This window comes from Oryx dammah, unplaced genomic scaffold (genome assembly GCF_014754425.2).
Source record: "Oryx dammah isolate SB20612 unplaced genomic scaffold, SCBI_Odam_1.1 HiC_scaffold_29, whole genome shotgun sequence".
NCBI lineage: Eukaryota > Metazoa > Chordata > Mammalia > Artiodactyla > Bovidae > Oryx > Oryx dammah.
This window is the reverse complement of record NW_024070213.1, coordinates 20981786-21007790: the sequence shown is the minus strand read 5'-3', so window position 1 is coordinate 21007790 and position 26005 is coordinate 20981786. Positions and strand designations below refer to the sequence as shown.

At 45.4% G+C, this 26005-nt stretch overlaps 1 protein-coding gene across 1 annotated transcript; it reads right to left on the bottom strand.

Moving 5' to 3' along the window:
* Window positions 1-1380: 1380 nt before the first annotated feature.
* On the bottom strand, window positions 1381-24642 carry BCL2L14 (BCL2 like 14). Its single transcript, XM_040235196.1, has 7 exons — window positions 24430-24642; window positions 17809-18254; window positions 11736-11900; window positions 10714-10821; window positions 9128-9195; window positions 6675-6941; window positions 1381-2225 (listed from the first exon to the last, which is right to left on the bottom strand). The coding sequence occupies exons 2-7, from the start codon at window positions 18245-18247 to the stop codon at window positions 2187-2189; spliced, it is 1086 nt and encodes a 361-aa protein (XP_040091130.1). The 5' UTR covers window positions 18248-18254; window positions 24430-24642; the 3' UTR covers window positions 1381-2186.
* Window positions 24643-26005: the final 1363 nt, after the last annotated feature.

Sequence of the window (26005 nt, the reverse complement as noted above, 5' to 3'; positions counted from 1 at the left end):
GATTTATAGGTTAGAGCAGTGAGCTTAGGGTGTGATTCTGCAATTGTGCACTGAAAATGTGCCAAGCTTTTACAAAGTTAAATTAGACCTAATACTTGTTGTTTAGTCCCTGAGTTGTGTCCAACTGTTTTGCGACCCCATGGACTGTAGCCCTCCAGGCTCCTGTGTCCATGGAATTTCACAGACATGAATACTGGAGTGGGTTGCCATTTCCTTCTCCAGAGGATCTTCCTGACCCAGGGATTGAACCCAGATGTCTTGCATTGCAGTCAGATTCTTTACTACTGAACCACCAGGGAAGCCCAGATATAATACTTGTTTACAAAATAATTTATATAATCCAATGCAAAAGACTTATTTTTATGAGTATAAAATATATTAGGTATAATGTCTCTCTACAGGGTGTTATGGAACATCTTTATGGGGAAAGGCATCCAAATGGCCTTTCCAAATGGTGGCCCAGGGAAGGTTAGTAAATGCTTCTTGGGAAAAATGAAGACGCAAATTTGGAAAAATTGGCTGGAATGAGTTGCAGTAGGAGAGATAGGGGAAAGAGAACTGACCAACAAGAACAGTCCAAGTGGAGAAAATGCTGTTATGAGGCTCAGAGGTATGAGGTTACGTCATACATGTGGGGGACTGCAGATAGTTTGGAATAAAGAGGAAGTGATCTCTAGTGTCTCCCTCTGTAAAGGGAAACTCCTTTCTCCCTAAAATGTCTGAGTTTCAGTGCGGGGGAAGAAAATAAAAGAGAACAACTCCTTTTTATCCATAAGGGTAGAGTAGTGAAACATGCCATAATAGATAGCTCTGGCTTTCCCTTGAAGATGAATATGTCTGATTAACTCATTCATTTATTTGTTCATCAAAGGTCTATTAAACTCTTGTTTTACATCAGGCTACATGCTGGATACTAGAGAGCCAGAAATTTGTTGTAAGACTAATTTGATAGCACTGACTCTTTGGGATCCCATGGACTGTAGCCTGCTAGGCTCATCTGTCCATGGGATTCTCCAGGCAATACTGGAGCGGGTTGCCGTTTCCTTCTCCAGGGGATCTTCCCAACCCAGGGATGGAACCCACATCTCCTGCATTGGCGGGTGGATTCTTTACCATTTGAGCCACCAGGGAAGACCATAATTGGATAGTATTTCAAAAAATTGTTTTGTGCCTTAAACACCTACTCTGGAACATACTTCACATACTAAAAAACCTCACATGGAACAGTATCAATTTCAGAAAAACAATTAGTGACAGCTTTGAGAGGAGAAGACATTTTCAGCTTAGCAGAGGGCAGCATACAATAGTGGACATAAGTAAACACAGCATTAAGTAACAAGCACTGTTCTAAGCACTTAATATAAATTAACTTCTATGATCCTCACAGAAATCGTATGCTTTTACTTACAGTTTATTTTAACCATAAACATACTCTTTTGACAGTTGTCTTTCCACATATTTATTTCACCAAGCACTAATCATTACACTAGCCCCCAAAATAACAAAGTTCTAGAGACCTCTAGAAGTAGAAATGAGGTCACTGAGATAGTTGAGGGTGACCGAAATAATCATTTTCTGCCAAATAGAAGTTTTTTGAACTGCCAAAGAATTGTCTAGAGCAGGGAGCCAAAAAAGGCAGATCAGGCAGTCTCTCCCCAGGCTGGCCATAAACTCGAGAGTCTCTTTGACCCCTGTCTACCAACATGAACAGCTACATCAGCCTAAAGGCAGGCTTGAAACAAGGTCAGACCATCTCCAGTGAACTTTGAAAAATAAACAGTACTAGAAACCAGAGAGTAAGCACATGCACCATTTATCATTTCACCTTCATGAGGTCAACAAGTGTCTGTCACGCACTTTCCCTAAAGTGGCCAAGAGAGGTTGGGTGATGGTTCCTGTTGTAAGCATTTGAATGGAAGGTTATCACTTGTCTTCCTAGACTTTCTTGCATACTCAGTGGACAACCTGAAACATGGATGCCGGGGGCTATGCTCTACATCCTAGGAGCCGGAAACAGTCAAGGTCTCTCTTGATGCCTCTTGACTTGCAGGAGTAATGGTTTTTCAGCCTTTGGTGCTCCATCTGCCTTTTCCATTTGTGTTTTCTCCCGTAGTCTGTGCTGAGACCAATGTACACAAGACCAGAGCTGAACCATGAGTATTCCAGGTTACAAATCCTCTGATGTCTCAGTCTACTTCTTCATGTGGTATCCTAAGTATTTTCTCCTAGAAGGGGAAAAAGAGAAATAGGTTTTTAGAATTCCAAATTTGATTCAGTACTGAAGTGAAAACATATGCCTGTTAACTCTGCTTTCTCATCCCAAGACTGACCTGAGACGTGGAGATGTGTTAGAGTTGGGGGAGGGTTTGGAAAGGTGACTAGCATCCTTGGTATGCCTGAAAGGAAAACACCAGCTAAGGACTTACATTACACACTCAAGGTTGAGTGTGGGAAGAGTCTAGATGGGAAGAGTCTTTGATGCTGTATTTAAATTCAAAAAGGTTGATGACTATAGAGGTTGCTAATCTCTCCTTTCAAGGTGCGGTAGAAGGGGTGAGGTTGCAGGACCACAGGATAGCTATGTGAATAGTGCTTCAAGTGAGGCAAAAAGGGCCAAGGAATAAATGAAAATCAAATCATGGCTTGTTTGGCATGCTTTGTGGATAGAGTCACTATTCACTGATTTGACTAATTAATTATTGCTCTCCAGGGCTTCCCTCGTGGCTCAAATGGTAAAGAATCTGCCTCCAATGTGAGACACCCATGTTTATCCCTGGGTCAGGAAGATCCCCTGGAGAAGAGAATGGCAACCCACTCTAGTATTCTTGCCTGGAGAATCCCATGGACAGAGGAGCCTGGTGGGCTCTAAAAAGTCAGACATGACTGAGAAACTAACACACACATTGCTCTCCAAGTATTGGCTGAGCATCTGTGACTTATGTGAAGGTAATGGAAACCACGAGAGAGAAAGAAGAGGATGAAATATATAACCCTGCCTTCATAGGCTTGTGGTTCCATTGGGAAGATTTGGTGCACTCCTGTGCAACGTGGAATGCTGAGATATAATACTTAGGAACCCTGCTCCTGGAAATTGTATGCCTAGGAATAGCTTTTCTCCTTCCACACCACTACAGGGACACTCCAGAGAGTCACTGAAATCCCTGGGGCAAGGGAAGGCTGGCCACCAGTGTCCCCTCATTCCTGTTCAGTGAAACTGAGTTCACATGTCAGTCCACATCTCTACATTCCCATAGTCATGTCGACTAATAAATATTCTTTCATCAGCATCCTTTATTTTTTGCAACTCTGTCTCTGACTTTGGAAAAAATTAGTCCTTTATTTTTTTCCCTTCCCTCTGCTAATTTCTAGCTTTGTGCTCCAAATTAAACCTAACTGTGGCTAAGACTTAAGATTAGGATTTATGATGACCTGGAAAAGTAAACTAATAATTTTGAATTGAAAATACATGTGATAAAGAACTAGTGCCACAAAATTCTAAAGCCTTTGAAAATTCACTTTATTATTTCTACCCCCAAAAAATCCATCTGATTTCTCTGATTGGAATTGTTTTTCTCTCTAGCACTAGCAGCCAAATTAAAAAATAATAGAACTTATTCTTTTTATTTGCTTATTAGAATTACAACCACTATTTTTAATGACAGATTTCATGAAATATAGTATAAAATTCACCCTTTTAAGAATGTATAATTCAGTGGCGCTTAGTGTATTCAGAGTTGTGCAACCATCAGCTCTATCTGATTTTAGAACATTTTCATTATTACAGAAAGAAACGGTGGCCATTAGCAGTCACATGCCATTCTTTCTCCCCAAAGCCCTAGGAAATCACTGACTCTACAAATCTGTCTATTCTGGACATTTCATATAAATGGAATCATACAATATATGGCCTTTTTGTCTGACTTCTTTCACTGTGCATAATGTTTTCAAGGTTCATCCATCTGTCCATACTTAATTCCTTTTTATGGCTGAATATTACTCTACTGTATGGATATTTCACATTTGGTTTTTCCATGCATTATTCATCATGGAAAAACTTCTGTGTTGTTTCTACTTTGGGGCCTTTATAAATAATGAATACTGCTCTGAACATTAATGTACAAGCTTTTACGTGAACACTTGTTTTCTGTTTTCTTGGGTATAGACAGAGAATGGAATTGGTAACCCTACATTTAACATTTTGAGGAACTGCCAAATTGTCTCCCAAAGAGGTCGAACCATTTTAGAATCCAGCCAGCAATGTATGGGGGTTCAAATTCTCCACATCCTCACCAACACTTATCTTTTTTGTTTTAGCCATGCTAGTGGGTGTGAAATGGTATCTCATTGTGGTTTTGATTTGCATTTTCCTAATGTTGAAACTCCAGTACTTTGGCCACCTCATGCGAAGAGTTGACTCATTGGAAAAGACGCTGATGCTGGGAGGGATTAAGGGCAGGAGGAGAAGGGGAGAACAGAGGATGAGACAGCTGGATGGCATCACCGACTCGATGGACATGAGTCTGAGTAAACTCCGGGAGTTCGTGATGGACAGGGAGGCCTGGCGTGCTGCGATTCATGTGGTCGCAAAGAGTCGGACACGACTGAGCGACTGAACTGAACTGAACTGAACTGAATGTTGAAATGCAGATGTCAAGCAAACATCTTTTCATGTGCTCATTGGCCATTTGTATATCTTCTTTGGAGAAATGTCTGTTTTTAAAGTATAGCGATTCATTCGGCTGTGTCGGGTCTTAGTTGTGTCACGTGGGATCCTCACTGTGTCATGCACAATCTTTTGTTGCGGAGCCCTGACTCTCTAGTTGAAAGGTGGATTCTTAACCACTGGACCACCAGGGAAGTCCTGGAAATGTCTGTTCAAATTGACTACCCATTTTAAAAATTGGTGGAGTGTTGTTCTTTTATTGTTGACTTGTAAGAATTTATTACATGTTCTGAATATATAATTTGCAACTATTTTTTCCCATCCTGTGGGCTGTCTCTTTACCTTCTTGATGGTATCCTTTGAAGCAGAAATGTTCTTAATCTTGACATAGTCCCTTTTATTTCTTCTTTTGTTGTTTGTACTTTTGGTATAGAAAAACTATTTTTCATAGAACACTTCTGGCGTTTCAGTTACATTAGTTAACTAGATTTTGAGAACTGGCTTGTAAATCCAGCTGATACTTACAGTCCCTCTGGAAGAATATATTAAGACCAACAATGATGGTAATTTCCTGTATATAACTGTAGTGCAAATATAAAGTGTTGTAAAGGCTCAGAGGCTGGTAAGGGTCTTGAGCTGGAGTAGTCAGGAGGGGCTCTGGGGCAGGACTTGAGGGGCCCTGGTCCTGATGGGCCTTAGAGCTGTTGAATCTGAAGTGATGTTCAGGAATCTATCCTCCTCCATGAGTTAAGGCAGCTTGAATTTGGAGTACTTAAGAGCCTTGTTCAGATTAGCTCCTTCCTGCTGCTGCAGTCCCATCAGTCATGCCTGACTCTTTGCAACCCAGTGGACTGAAGCCCACCTGGCTCTTCTGTCCTTGGAATTTTCCATGCAAGAACAATGGAGGGGGTTGCCATTTCCTTCCCCAGGGGATCTTCCTGACCCAGGGGTAGAACCTGTACCTCCTGCATTGGCAGGCGGGTTCTTTTACCACTAGCACCACCTGGGAAGCTCAGATTAGCCACTTAAGGGCTATCATATCTGGTGCGACAGTGGAAGATAGTAAAGAACAGAAGTCTGGGTAGTTTAATGGGCAGCTACCAGTGATTGTGGTGGGCACATCAGCCCCATAGGCATGATCAGCTTACTTCCCATCCGGTAGCCAAGAGACTAAGCCTGTTTGGAGGCCCTGGGGTCATGCTGGCCATGCCCAGAGCAGACTCAGGTCTTTTCCCGGCCTCTGGACCACCCTAGTAGAAAGAGGACTCATGATAGTAGTGCATGTCCTCCTAGGAAGGGCTGGAACCGACAAAAATGTCCTATGCCTGCTGAGGTTTAGAGCTCTGGGGTAAAGCAGTTTGAAAAGGTTCCCCTTATGAGGCCATTTGAACAGGACAGTTTTAATTAAGTCTCAAAGGAAAAGGGTAGGGGAAGGGCTGAGGCTGAGGAATCAGGGTAAAGATGTCTGTTTTTCCTGATAGCAGATAATTTAAAAATAGATGAAAATTAAACTGCTCTTCAGTTTGTATCAAAATGTCCCTGTCGGAATGTATGGGTCCCAACAGCAATGACAAAATGTCATAAGCCCTGAACCTCTGTGTAAAGATTATTCCCACATCCCTGAGAGAATAAGGAACTTCTCCTAGTCTCACTGCCAGACTTCCGTTGCCTGCAAAATTTGTGAAAACAGAAATTGTATCTATCCAAACATTTTATATCTCAGCATCTCTTCATTTCCTGTTCTGTCTGACCAGTCCCTCTCCTCTCACTCACATACCCCACATACCCTTTGGGAGCTCAGTAAATATTTATTGATAATGAAGATAATAACTAAAAATATGTTCCCATCAATGGGGTAAATCTCTTGCCACTCAAGTGTCCTAAACCCATGAGAACCGCTTCAAAGATGTGTTCCCTTCACTTAAAAAAAACAACCCCCAGAAAAAACCCCTTTCCATGCCGTGCCCCCTGAGTTCTGGGAGGATTTCATTTTTAGATAGAATGCACTTACCCATCCACCATGCTGCTGGATCCAGGGTGAGAAATTCTCTTTCAGGTACTTGGTTCCAAAACCCAGCACCCTGTTCATGGGGTGGTTGTCGATGGTCGTGAGCTTGGCTATGACATCTATTGCAAGAGCAGCTTTAAAGCCCTGAGCTTTGACCTCTGATTCTCCCCGGGTATCCACGCCCCTTAGGAACTGGTCTGTGATGGTCTTGACAACAGAATAGGATAACCCATCCAGGAAGCAGGCCATCAAAACTTTATCTTTCTTTAACTGTGTATGAGAGGAGAAACAGTATATATCAGCCTTGGCTGGGGAGGCAGACTCTCCGGCTGAACACTGGGCAACTAAAACACCCAGTGGAAAACCCTGGTTTCTAATCTCAAATGTGGAACCATATCCTGCAGGACCAGACAGGGCATGGACTTTCTCTGTGATTTCCTTCTGTGGGAACCAATACAGACTGAACAGCCTGTTCACAGGACATTCAACAAATGTTTCCTAGCACTTACGACAGGTGGTAGGTACCATGAATGATTAAGATGCATCCTCACTCAAGGGGCTCAGAGTCTACTGACACTTGTAACCCAGTGAAAGGTGCTTTGTTAGAGGTTGTGTAATGGGCAGAATCCACAACCTTGGAAATCACTGTTTTGGCTCAAACCCCTGCTCCACTTATTATTAGCTGTGCAATCTTGGAGAAATTACTTAACTTCTCAGTTTCAGTTATGTCATCTCTAAACTGGGGCGACAGCCCCTATGAAAAAAAAAGTGAAAGTGAAGTCGCTCTTTTGTGGCTGACTCTTTGCAACCTGATGGACTGTAACCTGCCAGATTCCTCCATCCATGGGATTTTCCAGGCAAGAATACTAGAGTGGGTTGCCATTTCCTTCTCTAAGGGATCTTCTCAACCCAGGGATTGAACCTGGGTCTCCCACACTGCAGGCAGACTCTTTACCGTCTGAGCTACCAGGGAAACCCAGGGTAATTTTGAAACACTTGGTCTTGTGCCCAACATGGAGGAAATGCTCTTGAAATGTTAGCATGTGTCCAGGATGCTTCAAAAGCTCAGTTAGTAGGGAAACCTTCATGAATTACCTGAGTTCATGTGAAAAGAAAAACAAAATTGAATCCATTGATTCCTTTCCATTGTTCTACTCAATTGATTTTACCTTATACTCCTCTCTTGAATGTTTTATTTCTTAGCTTTCCTCCCTTTAGAGTATCATGGTCTTAGAAAAAGAACAATACTGGCTTGGCTTTTTTTTTTTTTTGGCCATGCTGCATGGCATATGGGATCTTAGTTCCCTGACCAGGGATTGAACCCATGTCCCCCGCATTGGGAGCATGGAGTCTTAACAGCTAGACCACCAGAGAGGTCTCACTGGACAGCCTTGAGAGCTACAAGGTTCCTCCTTCAAACGGGGAGAAATGACTTGCCCAGTACTCCTATCCACTGATGCTAGTTCTGGAGAAACACAGGGTCATCATATGCCTTGTTGTTTTCTGCTTCATCTGCACCCCTGACCGCCCTCTACTATGGCCCCAAAGCTCTCCTATTTCTTCCTCTTTTTCTTTGGTCTGATGCCTTGGTTTCCTCAAGGTTTCTCATTCTGTACCATCGCATATTTCTCCCCCATCCTGGTCACCATCCTCTGGGACACCTCTGACAAGGGCATTAAGGAGCCACCGAGCACGCTGGGGTGGACTGAGGTGGGTGGCTGGCTAGTTAGAGCTGTTAACCCCTCCTGCAGAGCCCCACGGACTTGACTTCCTGCCCACGGATCCTTGCAAAACAAGAGAGTGTGTCCCCAGGTCAGCTCCTGATGGCCAGTTGCAGGAGACCTCATAGCCATCCATGGGTAACACACAGAGACGAGATGCCTTCAGAAGCCGTGACCACACCGGGGCCTGCCCGCCACCTCCTTACCTGAAGGCAACCCTTGCACATACCTGATGGGAATAACCAGTCTCAACTTCTAATTGGCCTGAAACCCAGCATTCTCCAGGTCACGCTAACCCGTCCCCTGGCCGAACTGCTGAGAGAGAACAGTCCTGCCGTTCTAGGGGGAGATTTCAGACAACACTCCAGACTTGGAGCAGCTGTGGGACACAGATATTCAGGCTGCAGAGCAAACACAAGAGTCTAAACTTCCCTGAGGATCAGTTACATGGGGAACTAGATTCATAATTCTATTCAGCGAATTTTAATTTATTGGTGACTTTTTTCCTTTCCAAAAATTCCGAGGAGGCTCCAGAAGGTTTACTTATGTTTTCCAAAGTGATTCATTTTTGAGACCCTGCCAGCATGAAGAGTTTTGACTCCAAGGGAAATAAAATTTAGGCCTTAAGTGGAAACCAGAACTTTGAAAAAGGAGTACAACCATCAGTCCAGTTCCATTCCCCAGTACAGGGCGGGGACACAGAAAGAAAACCCATTAGTTCAAGACGCTCCCTACCTCTCTTTCCAACTGCTCCCCCGAATATTTCAGCAGCTCAACAATTCTGGCTATTATTTGGTCTTCTTCTGTCAGGGGAAAATTACAGTTATTTCTTTCAAGAGAAAAAAAAAATCTTGTATGTTTCCAGGGACAAACTTGTAGCCTGGTTAGGGAGTGAGGAAGACCATGCACTTTGTAACTTCCAGCAAAGTAAATCTTACTTCTGATGACGCCCAAAGCATTCTGAACACCCTCTCCTCCATCCCCTTCTTTCCTCCCCTAGTCCTCTGATTCTCACCGTGAAACTTATCACTTTATTTGCTCTAAGAATGCTGCTAAAGATGCATGAGCTTATCTCTAATGATACTTAGAAGAAAAATTTTTTAACTTTTTATTTTGTATTGGGGTATAGCCGATTAACAACACTGTAATTGTTTCAGGTGGAGAGTGAAGGAACTCAATCATCCATATATATGTATCCATTCTCCCCCAAACTTCCCTGTGTTCCAGGCTGCCACATAACACTGAGCAGAGTCCCCTGTGCTATACAGTAGGTCCTTGTTGGTTATCCATTTTAAATATAGCAGTGTGTACATGTCCCTCCTAAACTCCCTAACTGTCCCTTCCCCCCTGATACTTAGAAGAAATGTCTCTCAGGTCTTTGGGCTTTTCCTGAGCAGGTGGTCTTTTCCCATGTAGACACCATAAATCCCTATTTGATCATATTCATCCTTTGTGTTAACTGCTAGAAAACTCAGAAACTGTGGCTTCCTAAGAGGAAGGTACAGTCTTCCTGAATTTGGGGAATTAAAGTCATTCCTAAACCCACCTATGTTCCTACTTTTTTTTTTTTTAACATTATCTTTCAGATTGGACTTATCTAACTAAAACCTGCACTTTGTATGCTGTGTCTTCACAACAGGGTAGAGTCTAAGGAAATACAATGAATAAGTTCTCCCACCCCAAAGGCTAACATGGCAGATGGAGACGAGATGGCTCCAGTTGGTGTGTGCTGTGTGTGTTGGAACAGGGAAGGTGGAGTCTGCTTTCCCTTGTCTCCAAACGTGCTAACAGTGAGATAATATTAGGAAAACAGTCATTGCTATAGTGTTGAATCCAAACAGAGACAAGCCTGTTACTGAGGGAACAGCATGTTTTCCTGTGGCATAGTCTCTGAAGTCATGAAGTCCTCATGTGTGTCCCAGAGGAGAAGGGGAGGAGAGGCCAGGAAAGTCCTGCCACAAGGTCGTGTGAAGGGCAACGAGGTAGGAAGCCTGAGACCCAAGTCACCTGGGAGAAGAAGGACTGGGTGCTTCCGCCGCCCGTATGTAGTTTGTATCTGACTCTGTTGCCTCTTTCTGGGAAAGCTGCTGCAGCAGCAGTCCCAGCTTCTCATGTGCTGGAGGATGGGGGTCTGACCTTTGGCTTGGCTTCGTGTCGCCACTTTATGTGGCCCAGACACACGTGAGATAGCAGTAAAGTAAGAACACTTTGGGTTTTTTTTTTTTTTTGCTCTCCAAGGTTCCCTGCTCTCCCAGCTCCTCACTCGAAGCCCCTTTGGTAGTCTGTGGTCCTGGCAGCACAGCAAGGGTGGACACACTTACCAGTCTGGGTCTGGGGTGGGAGGGCACCGTCATGATTGTAGAATTCCCTGCTGCCTTGTCGCGTGATGTGCTGCAAACTCAAGAGCCAGCTGGGCCCCTCATCGTCCACTGGAGTTTGAGAAAGAGAACCACAGGCTGGACAGTCATTAGTGAGGGAAGGTCAGACTGAACTCCTCTTCTTGGGCACTTGGTCCTGTTTCTCTCAACTCTGGGCTTCCCTGGTAGCTCAGACCGTAAAGAATCGCCTGCCAATGCAGGAGATGTGGGTTCCATCCCTGGGTCGGGACGATCCCCTGGAGGAGGGCGAGGCAACCCACTCCAGTATTCTTGCCTGGGAAACCCAGGGGACACAGGAGCCTGGCAGAGTACAGTCCATGGAGTCACAAAGAGTTGGACACAACTGAACGACTAACATCTTCACTTTCCCTTTCCCTCAGATCTAGAATTTCTACAGGTCACCTGGGGTCCACAGTCCTGCCTGTTGCTCCAGTTTGGGTGACAACCGACCCAGCCTGGTCACTGCTTCTCAGGTCAGCTTCATGTTTGGCTCTAGGCTTGGTGCCTGACAAGCCCCCTGCTTCTGCACGGGAGCCCAAGGCAATAGTGTAAACTCCTGGGTGGACGCTCCACCTACAGCCTGTGCACTCGCTTGAGCACACCGGGCCTTGGCTGTGGCTAACATGGTGAAATCTAACGCTGTATTCCCCCCCTGCTGCCCCCCGACTGTGAACAAGATTGAGCACTCGCTTTGTACCTCCTCCTGCCCCTCAATAGGAGACTTTTCTTTGGACTTAGCAGTGAGCTTGGCATGCTGCTTCCCTCTGCTGGCGCACTCCCCTTGGCTTGGGCTGGGTTTTCCAGCTAAAGGTCAGTGCCTCCAGCGTGTGGTTGTGATGCCCTGAGTGCAGGTCAGCAGAGATTCCTAAGTGGCGGGGCCCTGAGCTGAATAAATAAATGCGTGCTCATGGACCTCTGCTTGGCCAACACGCACCCTGGGGCAAACGCTCAGAAGGAAAGTTTACCTTTCTTGGTACTTTCAGCTCCAGACTGCCCTTTGGGACCCTGAAATACCGGAACCCCTTTGGACTTGAAGCCTCCTCCCTGGCTGTGGAGCTCTTCTGGCGGCGGCCAGGAATAAACGATTTCAGCGACTCGGTTGGCAATGGAAACGACTCTGGGGTCCGTGGCTGAAAGAAGACAAAACGGTGCTGACAGGCCCTTCCCAGAACTTTGTCTGGCTCATTGGTATGCACGGTTGCCCGAAATGAAAACACCGGGCCTAGAGGGAAAGGAAATGGCCTGGGGCCGAGCAGGAGTGTGTGTTTGGGGGGGTGGTGGTGGCATTCTTCAGAAAGCCTGGGCAGTTGCCTGGCAGAGGCTGGGATGGGGGAGGGGCGCACAGGAATGATTGCCACCTTGAAACAATTACCCCTCTGCACCCTCTTTTGGAAGTCTTGCAAAATTAGGGTCCCCTTGCCCCTTTGCAACACAAAAGGCAGTGCTTAGTTCTTTGCTTGAGGGAACGCTCATTATGCTTTTATTTTTATTCTTTTTGGGGGCATCCTTTATATCTCAGAGAGCTGGCCCCTATGCACTTTGGAAGGCATTCAGCAGTGTGACAAGCCTTTGGGGGCTGGTCACTGAGGAGAGAGAAATGTCCCTTCTCTTGGGCTGCATTATCAAGGAAACACAGACTCCCCTTGCTGGTATGGTCACGTGTCGTCTTCCCTGCCTCCACGCCTGCTGGGAAACATGCAGAAAATGTGGATAGGTAAACAAGGATGCATAAAATCTAACCCATGACCTTCAAGAATTTACAAGCCGAGAAAAGACTTATGTCGAGCGTTTGCACATGTAACTGGAGAGTAAAGCACCTGGGGACAGGAAGGCTTAAGTGGCTCTGGCCCCGAACGTCACGGCCTGTGAAGGACAAGTCGACTTGGCCCCTGGTGGAGGACGGGGCTAGGGCAGGAGGGCAGGCAGTATTGCTGAGTTATTTGGGAGTAGGATTCCATTGTTAATCTGTCACTATGTTCTTAACACGTAGAAGTTTGTACAAGCTCTGCCTTTGATATGGAGCAGTCATATCATGTAATGTTTAAGAACAACAGTATCTAATTCATAAGACTTGTTGACAGTAACGGATTTGGGCCAGAGGGTCAGTGCACCCAGAGGAACTCCCAGACTTAGTCAGGATAGATGAGCAAGGCAAGGTGTGGGTGTCCTGTGGAGAGCTGGGAGTGACCTCCCGAGGAGCTGCCAGGTGGTATCTGATTCTCTTTCCCCAGATTCTCCCATCACCCTCCTGGGTGTTCACTGACAGGCCACTGATGCCCTGTCCACAATGCCTTCCTTTTAAAAAGAAGGCATAATGGCTTCCTTAAAAAGCTGCGTTTATCATGGTGCTCCATTGGGTTCAAAAACAGATCAGCAGTGGATTAGAGAGAGAAGAACTGGAGAGGTCAAGGAGTGGAGGATCAATGCTTTTCCTTTCCGTTTAACAACAATCCAACCAAAAAGACTTTTCCACTTTTAAATCACCTCACTGCAGCCCAACCAGTCTCCTTGTGAACGCTAGTCACCTATGCAAGGAGGTGGCAAGAGGCTGGATCCCCAAACCAGTGGGAGCCTTCCCTTGTGTCCGTGGGAGCTAGGAGAGGAGAGCTGGCACACCTTGCCTCTCTAACCTTGTGCGGTTGGTTGGGTGATCAGCACGTTCTTTTCCATGGAAGAGTCGCACTCTGCCCACCTTGCCTTCAAAGGAGGCAGATGAAGGCCCTCATGGCTGTCCCTCCCTACCTCCCAGCCTCCACCACGTGGTCACAAGACCACCAGAGGACACAGAGGTTGTCCCTGAGCTGACTAACCTGTGTACCTGTTTCTATGGGTTGGAGGAATGCAGACAAAATATGTGCAGGAAAATCTATAAGCAAACACATCTTGAAACTCAGATGAATTAATCTGGTTAAGATTCCCATTCTAGGGACTTCCCTGGCAGTCCAGTGGTTAAGAGTCTGTGCTTCCACCATAGGAGGTTCTGGTTCAGTCCCTGGTCAGGGAACTATAAGATCCCACATGCCTTGCAGTATGGCAAAAAAAAAAAAAAGAAGAAGAAGAAGAAGAAGAAAATTTCCATTCTAATATCTTTTTTTTTTTTTTTTAAGATTTCCTTCTGATCAGAGTTGGTCTGATCTGATAGGCAAGGAAACATTGGATGAGGGTGGAGAGAAAATGGAAAGGCTGCCCTTCCTTTGGAGTTTATTCTGGGGGCTCATTGTGCAGTGAAGGAGAGCAGGAGAGTGGGGAAGGCATTTGGCTTGAGGTTTTTCTTTTAAAGAGAAAGGACATGGCATTTGGGAGAAAATTCCATATAGGGGAGTCTACTATTTCCTACCTAGTATCCCTTTTCTTTATCTTCCTTAGTAACAGACCCCTGAAATGTCAGGGGAAGCTGACAGAACTACCTTTCTCAGCCTCTTTTGCAATAAGGTGTAGGCACTGAGATGTAAGAAGTTGGCTACAGTTTTAAGAAAGCTCTCTAAAAGGGAGCTGGATTATCCAGAAAGATGATAACCTTTTGCCCTTCTCCTTGCTTCCTCTTCCTCCCTGCTTAGAATGTAGACATGATGGCTGGAATCTGAGCAGCCATCTTGGGGTTTAAGGTGACTTTGAGGTTGGAAGCCACTAGCTAAGGGACAACAGAATGGAATCCTTAAAGGCTGGGGAACTGGCAGATCAAGCCTCAACTGCCAAACTGTGGTTTTCTTTTATAGGAGAGAAAAATAACCTCTATGTCAGTGAAGTTACAGAAGATCACAGCTGTGGAGAAAAAAGAGACTCACAGAAAAACTGGGTTGCTGTTTCTCAAATTGGTATTGCCATTTGTTTTTCTACATCCCAAGGCCTGTCACTACTAGACTTTGGTCTTGGGACATAATCTCATAGTTCTTAGTCCAGCCCGGTGTCTGAAATGGCAGCACAGGCTAAATTGTGACCTTTAGTTAAAAGAACCCAGGGGATACCAACTACTGAGTTCTGATTTACATGTGGCAAAAGAGAAAGAGAAGGCAAGTCCCTCGTGGGTCACACCCAGCATAGAACCAGCTGCTGCTGCTGCTGCTGCTGCTGCTAAGTCACTTCAGTCATGTCCGACTCTGTGTGACCCCACAGACGGCAGCCCACCAGGCTCCCCCGTCCCTGGGATTCTCCAGGCAAGAACACTGGAGTGGGTTGCCGTTTCCTTCTCCAGTGCATGAAAGTGAAAATTGAAAGTGAAGTCGTTCAGTCGTGTCCGACCCTTAGCAACCCCATGGACTGCAGCCTACCAGGCTCCTCCGTCCATGGGATTTTCCAGGCAAGAGTACTGGAGTGGGGTCCCATTGCCTTCTCCGATAGAACCAGCTAACCACCCACATAATTACCTAAACAAGAAAGCAAAGAGAGAGAAAGGGGAGAGGGAGAATTAACTTAAGTGAATCATTAAAGCTCAGCCTCCTTAGGAGATAACCATTTCTACTTTTGTAGGAATATCTATCTATAGGTCTACACAGAGATCTGGAAATTTTAGAAAATAAGCAAAGGTCCAGTGACCTTCAGTAATCTTGAAATACAGAACATTGTTTTTCTCAGGAAAGCCAGAAAGTTAAATCTGTAAAATCTTCTGTTTCCCGGCAAACTTCAAAGAACAGGACAAGGAGAAAAACCTATTTATGTGCCTCTAAACTGTTCTATCGGAGAAGGCAATGGCACCCCACTCCAGCACTCTTGCCTGGAAAATCCCATGGACGGAGGAGCCTGGTAGACTGCAGTCCATGGGGTCGCCAAGAGTCAGACATGACTGAGCGACTTCACTTTCACTTTTCACTTTCATGCATTGGAGAGGGAAATGGCAACCCACTCCAGTGTTCTTGCCTGGAGAATCCCAGGGATGGGGGAGCCTGATGGCCTGACGTCTATGGGGTCGCACAGAGACTGACACAACTGAAGCGACTTAGCAGCAGCAAACTGTTCTATGGGGCTTCCCAGGTGGCTCAGTGGTAAAGAATATGCCTGCCAGTGCAGGCAACACAAGAGACCTGGGTACGATCCCTGGGTTGGGAAGATCCCCTGGAGTGCAGGAAATGGCAACCCAGTCCCGTATTCCTGCTGGGAAAAATCCCATGGACAGAAAAGCCTGGCATGCTGCCGTCCGTGGAGTCACAAAGTGTCGGACACGACAACACACACGCAGGCAAGCAAGCCAAACTGTTCTGTTTGCTCCAGACCTCAGATCCCACCCCCAGCAGAAGAACCCCTGGAGGGAGGAGGATTTCCTCAGGTTATCCCAACCGTAACTTCTCCCTAAAGCTTACAGGTCTAACGGGAAATGGAAGTTTCCTTGATCGCAGCAAGTGCTCTAAAGCTGTCATTGCGTGCGCTGATTCTCCAATAAGCCTGACAGTCACCACATTTAAAACTTGAGACATTACTGCCACCTGTTGACTAATTATTGATACAGGCCAATCAGCCCAGCAGGAGAGCAGGTTTCTTTTAAAATCTGGGCATCAGGCGGAAGATATGGTTAGAGGGGAAGATGTTTATGCCTAGGTCTGTGGATGAAAGGCAACACTGGTAAAGCCTTGCATGAAAATGTTATGTTCAATACAATGTGTTTTGTCCCGTGAAAGAAGATTTTGTCAAAATGCTTCCTGGTTGTTTTTTGAGTGGCTTGAACTTCGAAATCACTTTTGTATATAGTTATCTGATCTTTCCATCCACCTTCAGTGTACAGATGGAAATGCAGAGGCTCAGAGATGGGAGTTGGCTTCCCTCAGGAAGAACAGTATGAGCCTTCTGGGGATCTTCCCTTTGTATTGGTCTCTGGCACCGAGGATTAGGAATTTGGGCAGCAAGCTTCATTATAGATGGTGGAGCCAGAAAACCAGTCCCGTCACCCATCACCACCAAACTTTTCCTTTCTGTGCAGTCTTAAGGAAAGTAGGACAATTAGGATTGAGAAATGGGCTTCCCTGGTGGCTCAGTGGAATTGGAGAAGACTCTTGAGAGTCCCTTGGACTGCAAGGAGATCAAACCAGTCAATCCTAAAGAAAATCAACCCTGAATATTCATTGGAAACAATGATATTGAAGCTGAAACTTTCATAATTTGGCCACCTGATGCAAAGAGCCGGCTCATTGGAAAAGACCTTGATGCTGGGAAAGACTGAAGGCAAAAGCAAAAGAGAGCAGCAGAGGATGAGAAGGAAATGGCAACCCATTCCAGTGTTCTTGCCTGGAGAATCCCAGGGATGGGGGAGCCTGGTGGGCTGCCATCTATGGGGTGGCACAGAGTCAGACACGACTGAAGTGACTTAGCTTAGAGGATGAGATGGTTAGATAGCATCACTAATCAGTTCAGTTCAGTTGCCCGTCATGTCTGACTCTTTGTGACCCCATGGACTGTAGCACTCCAGGCTTCCCTGTCTATAACCAACTCCAAGAGCATTCTCAAACTCATGTCCATCGAGTCGGTGATGGACATTGAGTCACCGACTTGATGGACATGAATTTGAGCAGACTCCAGGAGACAGTTAAGGACAGGGAAGCCTTGCATGCTGTAGTCTATGAAGCTGCAAAGAGTCAGACATGACTTAGTGACGGAACAACCAGAGTGGTAAAGAATATGCCTGCTGATGCAGGAGACGCAGATCTGATCCCTGATCTGGGAAGATCCCACGTGTCGTGGAGCCACTGAGCCCATGCACCACAAGTGTTGAGCCTGTGCTCTCGAGCCCATGTGCTTCAGCTACTGAAGCCTGTGAGCCCCAGAGCCTGTGCTCTGCAACAGAAGAAATCACGGCAATGAGAAGCCTACAGACCCCAACTAGGGAGTAGCCCAGTCTCCAAAACTAGAGAAAAGCCTGCACAGAAACAAAGACCCAGCACAGCCAAAACAACAACAACAAAAAACTCCAACAAAAGAATTGAGTATTAATAGGTTGGGAAGCTGAGGTTCAAAGAGTTCCCTACCTCAGGGTGGAAGGAGGTGGACCCCCAGGCACACAAAGGAAAGAAGTGGCTGTGGGAGAGAAAGTGCAGTTGGTCCCCCAAAGCTTACCTTTATGCTCTAAGCGCTGGTCCACGCTGGAGCGGGACCTTGGCCATTTTGGACTCCAAGGACTGGCCTGAGGTCCCTCCACCCTTTGTCCCTGGGCACGGATTTCTGGAGGCGTGCTCTGTGAGTCTTCCTCCTTCTCTGCTACCCCAAAGAGGGTCCTCCAAGACGACTTTTTCTTGGTGAGGTTTATGGCCTTCTCGCTGGATTGAGAATTTCTGCAGGGCCATGGCCCCTGAGTCCATGCCTCTTTCACTGGCCAGCTCTCTGGCCCTTTCTGGGACAGACTCCTTGTTCTCAGGTGCTTCGGTGAGAGGACAGCAGTGGTGTTCTGGAAGACGTGGTGTTTGACATAGAACTCCAGAATTTTGAACTCCAAGCTGTCTGAGTCCTCATCATCCAGGGGGATCTCTTCCAGGTCACAGGGGCTGGCAGTGCACATGGTGGGGCTGCAATGACAAAATCCACACGTCTCCTTCCACCTGGGAGCTCCCTACTCTTGGTAGGAAAGGGGAGATGGGGTGAAAGTCAGTAAGCATTTACTGAGCACCTATTCTCTTTGTGGTGTTGGAGAAGACTCTTGAGAGTCCTTTGGACTGCAAGGAGATCAAACTAGTCAATCCTAAAGAAAATCAACCCTGAATATTCACTGGAAGGACTGATGCTGAAACTGAAACTCCAGTACTTTGGCCACCTGATTCGAAGAGCTTGACTGATTGGAAAACACCCTGATGCTGGGAAAGATTGAGGGCAGGAGGAGAATGGGGGTGACAGACAATGAGATGGTTGGATGGCATCACTGACTTGATGGACATGAGTTTGAGCAAGCTCAGGCAGATGGTGAAGGACGGGGAAGCCTGGCTTGCTGCAGTCCATGGAGTCACAAAGAGTCGGACATAACTGAGCGACTGAACAAATTCTCTTTGTGCTAGGAGGCAGGGGGTAGCCGGAGATGGAAAAGCCAGGGTTCTTTCTGCAAGTTCAGATTTGCAGAGATGAGGAGATGTGTACATAGATAACTCCAGACTGAGAGAGTGAGCTAGGAGCTTGAACAAAGATACTGGAGCAAACACAGGAGGTGGGGGAGGAACAGAGAGCTGCAAATAGAGGCAAGTGCAGGCTCCTTGTGGCTGGATCCTGGGGCTTAGAACAATCTGGGCACAGAGCAGACCATAGGTGAATTTAGGTTTTGTCCCTGGGCCCTGCAATTGGACCCTCAGACCTGGCCCCTCCCACCAGTAAGCGGGCACTAGCCCCAGGATGTGGTTTCACCCACCAATGGGAAGGCAACAGTCCCAGGGACTCCTGAACCCTAACGCAATCCTCTAGTTAACTCAGTAATAACTCTGGGTCTCCCTGGGGTTCTAGAGTCAGACATCTTGTGACCTGACCCTGCCAACCAGCAGCTGGCTGCCTTTGCACAAGGCAGGGCCTGACATCCAATTAGGTTGGGGGCCAACCAAGCCTACCAGACTGCCCATGGTAGGCAGCCCACCACAGCAGAAGAACCCATGCAACCACATAGGGAGCACCCTTGGAGCATATAGTGATGAGAAGGGAGTGAATTCTGGGATGCAGAGAACTTTTCCTTCAAAAAGCCACTTCTCTAAGATCAGGAAATGTAACCAACCTACTGGCTACATAGAAATAAGAACAAGTTAGGCAAAACAATGCAACAGAGGAACATGTTTCAAACAAAGGAATGAGATAAAGCCTCAGGAGAAGAACTGAGTGATGTGGAGATAGGCAATCTACTCAAGAAAGAGTTCAGGGGAGGGGTCATAAAGATGATGCAAGAAGTGGGGAGGAGAAGGAATGGAGAGTGAGAAGTTAGAGGCTGTTAACAAAGAGTGAGAAAATAAAAGAACAACCAGAGATGAATACAAAACTGAAATGAAAAATACACTGGAAGGAACTGACAATGAGATGGTTGGATGGCATCACTGACTTGATGGACATGAGTTTGAGCAAGCTCAGGCAGATGGTGAAGGACAGGGAAGCCTGAGTGATGATAGACTGGATGATACAGAGGAATGGATTGTATCATCCTCTGCATCATCATACATTATAGAGGATGATAGAGAAGCTGGAAGACAGAGTAGTGGCAATCATTAATGCTGAACAGAAAAAAAAAAAGAATGAAAAGAAACAAGAGTTTAAGAGACCTCTGGGACAGCATAAGCACACAAATATTTACATTTTAGGGATCCAGAAGGAGAAGAAAGTGAGAAAGGGGCTGAGAACATATTTGAAGACATAATAACTGAAAACTTCCCTACCCAAAACAAACAACCCAATTGAAAAGTAGGCAGAAGACCTGAAGAAACCATTTTTCAAAGAAGAAATACAGATGGCCAATGGGTACAGGAAAAGAGACAAGATGGTTAATAATCATAGTTGCCTGCATTCATATCTTATTAATTATTGAAAATAACAGCTAATTCTATTATTACTTCTGCATCTAATAGCTGAATTGTTCTATAAAGAAGAATTTTACCTAATCAGTTGTTTACTTCTCTATTAAAGTATTTTCTATCATAGTTATATTTTGTTATTAATTTCTAACTTGGGCTTCCCTGGTGGCTCAGATGGTTAAGAATCTGCCTGCAATGCTGGAGACCCAGGTTTGATCCCTGGGCTGGGAAGATCCCCTGGAGAAGGAAATGGCAACCCACTTTAATGGTGAGAAAATATGACCTGTATGTGATGCGGTTTTTGAAAAATTGCTTGATAGTCTATTGTATGGTCAGTTCTCAAAAACACTTCATGTGTGCTTGATCAGAATATGTGTGCTCCAGCTGTTAGGTACATTGCTAAATGTGATTATAAAATAAAACTTATTAGTTATATCAAAAGTATCATTAATCATCAGAGAAACGCAAATCAAAACCACAATGAGATATGACCTCTCACCTGTCAGAGTGGCTCTCACCAAGAAGTCTACAAATAGCAAAATTGACAAGGATATCAAGAAAAGGGAACTCCCATACACTGCTGGTGAGAATGTAAATTGGTGTGTCCACTGCAGAAAACAGTATGGCTGTTTCTCAAAAAAACATAAAAGTACCATATGACCCAGCAATCTCATTTCTGTGTATCTATCCGAAAAAAAAAAACAAAAACACTAATTCAAAAGGACACACGCACCACAATGTTCATAGCAACAATATTTACAATTGTCAAGATATGTAAACAACCTAAGTGTCCATCAACAGATGAATGGATAAAAAGATGTGGTATGTATGTATACACACCAACTCCACACAGTGAGATACTATTATATAAGCTATAAAAGAGAATGAAATTTGAAACAGCATGGAGAGTAAGTGAAATAAGCCAGACAGAGAAAGACAAATACTGTATGATATCATTTATATGTAGAATCTTAAAAAGTGCAACAAACTAATACATATAACAATAAAGGAACAGATTCACAAATACAGAGAAGAAACTAGTGGTTACCATTTGGGAAGGGAAAAGGTGAAGGGGTAAGAGAACAGTAGGGGACTAAGAGGTACAAATTATTGGGTATAAAAAAATAAGCTACAAGGATATATTGTACTGGACAGGGAAAATAGCCAATATTTTATAATAACTGTAAATGGAGTATAACCTTTAAAAATTGTGAATAATTGTTATACATCTGAAGCTTATATAATATTGTACATCAACTATACCTTAATAAAAAATTTTTTAAAACCTTTAAAACATGGGTATGTGGACAGAAAAAAATTGGCACATGTGAATCACTTAAAATACTGCATAAAAGTGAAAGTGTTAGTCGCTCAGTGGTGTCCAGCTCTTTGTGACCCCACGGACTACAGCCCGCCAGGGTCCTCTGTCCATTGAATTCTCCAGGCAAGAATACTGGAGTGGGTAGCCATTCCCTTCTCCAGGGGATCTTCCCAACCCAGGGATTGAACCCAGATCTCCTGCATTGCAAGGCAGATTCTTTACTGTCTGAGACACCAGGGAAGCCTATATATGACTACAGAGTGTGTGTGTGTGTATGTATGTATGTAAAGTATATGTACCATAAGCTATGAAGCCTGGAACTTGGCTGGCCTTCCCAGCACCTAACATAATGCCTGACACATGGTAACCTCTTGATAAATATTTGAGGAATGAAAAAAAATTGTTAAGTGCTACCAGATAATATATGAGACATCTTGTCAAATCTGAATGTCAGGTAAACAACAAATAATTTTTTGGTAGTCTCAAATATTGTGTGGGACATGCTTACACTAAGCATGTCTGCTGTTTATCAGAAATTCATACCTAACAGGGCCTCTTGTATTTTTGTGCAAATCCGGCAATTCTGTGATTAACAAGTGCTGCTTATAAAAATTGAGATCTGAGATTGCTGGAAGCTAGTAAAGTGGACCCAGGTGGAGACTGAGAGACCTGAGTCTCACCAGAGAAAGAGTGGTTAAAAAGTGAGAGGAGAGCGTGACACGTGGTTCCAGATTTGGGGGAGTGACTCGGTGTAGAAGGGGCTGGAGAGCAGCGCTGGAAGGCCCCAGGAGAGCATGTATGAGGGTTTTAATTTGGACCTTCCTTTTGAGTTGGGGAGCTCTGGATGCCTTAGGCAGGACTTACACTTGGGTCCGGAGTAGCGTTGCTGTTGGAGAGAGAAAGGGCCCGACTTCTTTAAGAAACCAGAGTTTGCTAACTATTGATTCAGGAGCAACATCTGAAAAGAGGGGAAATCCTGAGGTCAAGGTGGAGAACGCAGCCCTTCCAGTTGGTGAAAGAAGAGGATTTTGTGGTTTTCCAGGTTAGAAAGCATTTGAGTGCTTGGCCCAAACAAGAGGCCAGGCCAAGGGCAAGAGAAGCAGAGGGCCCGGGAGCCCCCAGGAGCGGAGGGTAGTCAGGCTGGGCAAGTGCCTGCAGCTGAGTCGAAGTATCAGTTAAAACACGTTGGATGCGCTTAACAAGCGTAGGGTATTTTTCCTATTAATCTGCACTGGGAATGAAGGGAGAGCTGTTAAATGGATAGTGAAGTCATATTTTAAAGCAAAGGATTGAGGTTCTTTATCACAAATTGCAGCCCTTCTGCTTTTTGCTGTTCCTATTTAAAGTCAAACTTCTCCTAATGGAAACGTACAGACAAATTTTATACATAATGCTGATGGAAATGAAGCCCTGGGTGGGGCCCCAGAATGTAAGTTCAGAGCCTGGAGTGGAAATTATGAATAGCTCCAGAATAACAAGCTCTCCGTGAGGCTTGTTATAATTCAATGACTCAGTGGCCCTACCCTTTCGACCCAGTCTTCCTTTATATACTCTCTTCCTTATCTACAACAAACTCTGGCAGACCTACTCCCCAAAGCTAGGTTACACAGCATCTTTTCCTGGTCTCTCTTCTTTCTTGGAGACTTGCTTCTCCTCCCCACCTACCCCCCCCCAACCCCCAAAGTGGTTGAAGTCCTCGGGGTCCCCAGTGGTGGCTCGTCCCCTGGGAACACCGCAGAGCTGCAGCTGACCTCCAGGATATCCCAGGATACACAGGAATCACTGTAGGGATTTTTCTAGCTCTGGATTTGTTGGTCAAGCTTAGATCTCGCTTCTCTTCCTGTCGCAGGTCGTGGAGCAAACAGCCCTCATGCGTGCTCCATGATTCCAGTGCTGTGACCCAGAAAGCTGGACAGAACTCTGCCCTGGCCATTCCCCGGTGTGAGGGGCACGGAACACCCCTTGGCCCAACAGACTCAGCCACAGAGCTGACTTCATCGCTCTGGACACACAGGCAAGGCCTGCGTGTAAGACGGGGTGAGGACGCTCATCCCAGAGGGACGTATGCAGACCAGCTGATGGGCTGGGTTTTGTCTGGTTGTCCGCGCCTCTCCTTTTGCACTCTCTGCCCCCTCACAGGCCTCCCCTCCCCTTTCTTCCCTGAACTTCAGACCTTCTGGGATCCTTATCTCTCCCCCACTTGTCATTTCTGAGTAGGACACGGTCTTTAATCCTAAGGGTGAAATGAGGTAAAATGTCTTAATGTTCCACAATAGGAGCTAAACTGAGAGGACCTCAGGTCTCATGAATTAAACACAGACTCAGGCTCTGATTATAGAACAGAGCTGGCAGGGAACTCAGGAGGGAGCCTTCTAGAGAGGAGGGGGAATCCCCCATTTCACCTGCGCCCGGTACTGAAGGAAGTCTCTAGGAGGACTAGACCTTGTACCCAGAGATGCTCTGGGCTCAAATCCAGGGGCTCCTGTCCTCAGCCCATTTGTGCTCTGGAGGAGGGACCTAGTGTTTCCACGGGCTTCTGTCATGCTGCCACATACTCAGACAGGTCTGCATAATATTAAAAATGATTCAGCCAGTTATATTTTCTTAACTCCCCCAGCCATTCTGGAGCAAAGGAGAAATGAAAGGGAAACCTAAATGTCTCTCTTTCCCTTTCCTGAAAACCCCTAATAAACTGTACACTTAGCTTTTAGTTTTAGATTCTTACTTTTGCTTCCTGAGACTTACAGGATCGGAACTCCTAAACAAACGCAGTAAACATTAGGTTTACCAGTCCCCAGTTGGAGCGCCTAATGAACACATCCAGATCTGTAGTTTCCCTCCTGCCTCCCCCATGTCCTGCTGGGAAGGCTGAATCTCTGCTGGTGTTACCTGGTCTTCAGGCTGTCAGTGGTTGCTCCTGCTTCGAGTCAGGTGGATATGTCTATATCTGAGTCTCTTTCCATGAAACTTAAGAGGAAACTGTGGCCTAGTCTTCTTGGCTCCTAATTTCAGAAGGCCCTTGTGATCTAAGACGCCACCGGAGTGTAGCACGTTCAGGTTGGGACTGAGGCTGGAGGGAGGCTTAGGAAGGGAGTCACTTCCTTGTTAAGCCCTGCCCGCAGCTATTTAACTGAAGGAGGGACTGACCTTTGCCCAAGTAATTTGACTCTAGGAGTTCTGCGTCTTTATTAAGGACTCTCACTGCCCTTTAGATCGGGGACAATTATGTGGATGCTCTCCCCTCATAGGACTTTACTTTTCCTTTCATCAGTTTCAATCAAGTTGAATCAACCGCGTGTGTGCTCACTTGTGTCCCACTCTTTACGACTCCATGGACTGTAGCCCTCCAGGCTCCTTGTCCATGGAATTCTCCAGGCAAGAATGCTGGAGTGGGTTGCCATTTCCTCTTCCAGGGGATCTTCCCGACCCAGGGGTTGAACCCGCATTTCTTGAGTCTCCTGCATTGGCAGGCCATTCTTTACCAACTATGCCCCCTGGGAAGCCTGCATCAGTTTAGCAAATGTTTACTGATCACCTCTGTGGCAGGTATGGTCACATGTGTTTATTCTTCACGGCAAGAGGCAGGTGTTAGGGTTACCATTTTATATACTAGGAAACTGAGGCTCAGAGAGCTAAGGTATCTTGCTAGTGGTCCCCCATCAGCTGAGTTGAAATCCAAAGCTAGGTCTTTTTGGCTTTACACTATAGCATAGATTGTACTCGGATAGAACCACTGGAAACACTTCCAAAACGGAATCCAATGCCAGCCATAGTGAAAGCCACAAACGCTGATAAAGGCCACATGTCACAGCTTAGGGATAGAATTTCCTATGTAAAAGAAAAAAGAAACATATGATTTTGCGTTCTATCCAGATTCTTGACTGAAATCCATGAGTGCTGGCTAGTCAAAATGTAAAGAGGAAGGAAGTGTGCACAGTTATGGGAAAGTTCTTTGGTGATTTGAAGCGAATTTTAACCAGCAAACTCATATTATTGTCCATAAGGTATACCAGTCTAGTCAACTTGAGAGATATTAAAGAAATATTGACTATTTTGTTTTTTTTTTTTTAAAAACCAACTTGGTCTCTTTTTGGGAAGAAACGATATATTCATTCAAAATAAGAATCAACAAATGCTTGTAATCAATAAGTAACTCAGATAGTAGGGATGACAGTGGTTATTGGAGTTCAGAGCTACATAACCTAATGACTCTGGTGACAGAAACTGTTTAGAGGTCTTGGCAGGGAAGTATGGACCCAAGGAAGTATGAACACTGGGAGTCAGGCTCACTGAAGACAGACAATGTTCATTCGCCATTCAGCTTTGTGGCGCCCGCCCTCAACACACTAGCACAAAGCAGATGGGGCTCAATACATGGTATATATTAATGGACGAAGCAAAACCTACTCTCTTCTGATTCTAAAAATACACATTAGAGAGTGAGGCTCAAGAGGGAGAGGATATG

Bases quoted from the DNA above. Each gene is read 5' to 3' on its own strand.
- BCL2L14 (XM_040235196.1), bottom strand. From the start codon at position 18,247: ATGTGCACTGCCAGCCCCTGTGACCTGGAAGAGATCCCCCTGGATGAT. The intron at 11,901-17,808 runs GTAAGCTTTGGG...GTCTTCTTTCAG, and splicing joins CCAGCGCTTAGAGCATAAAG to CCACGGACCCCAGAGTCGTT. The intron at 6,942-9,127 runs GTAGGGAGCGTC...TCTCATACACAG, and splicing joins GGGAGCAGTTGGAAAGAGAG to TTAAAGAAAGATAAAGTTTT.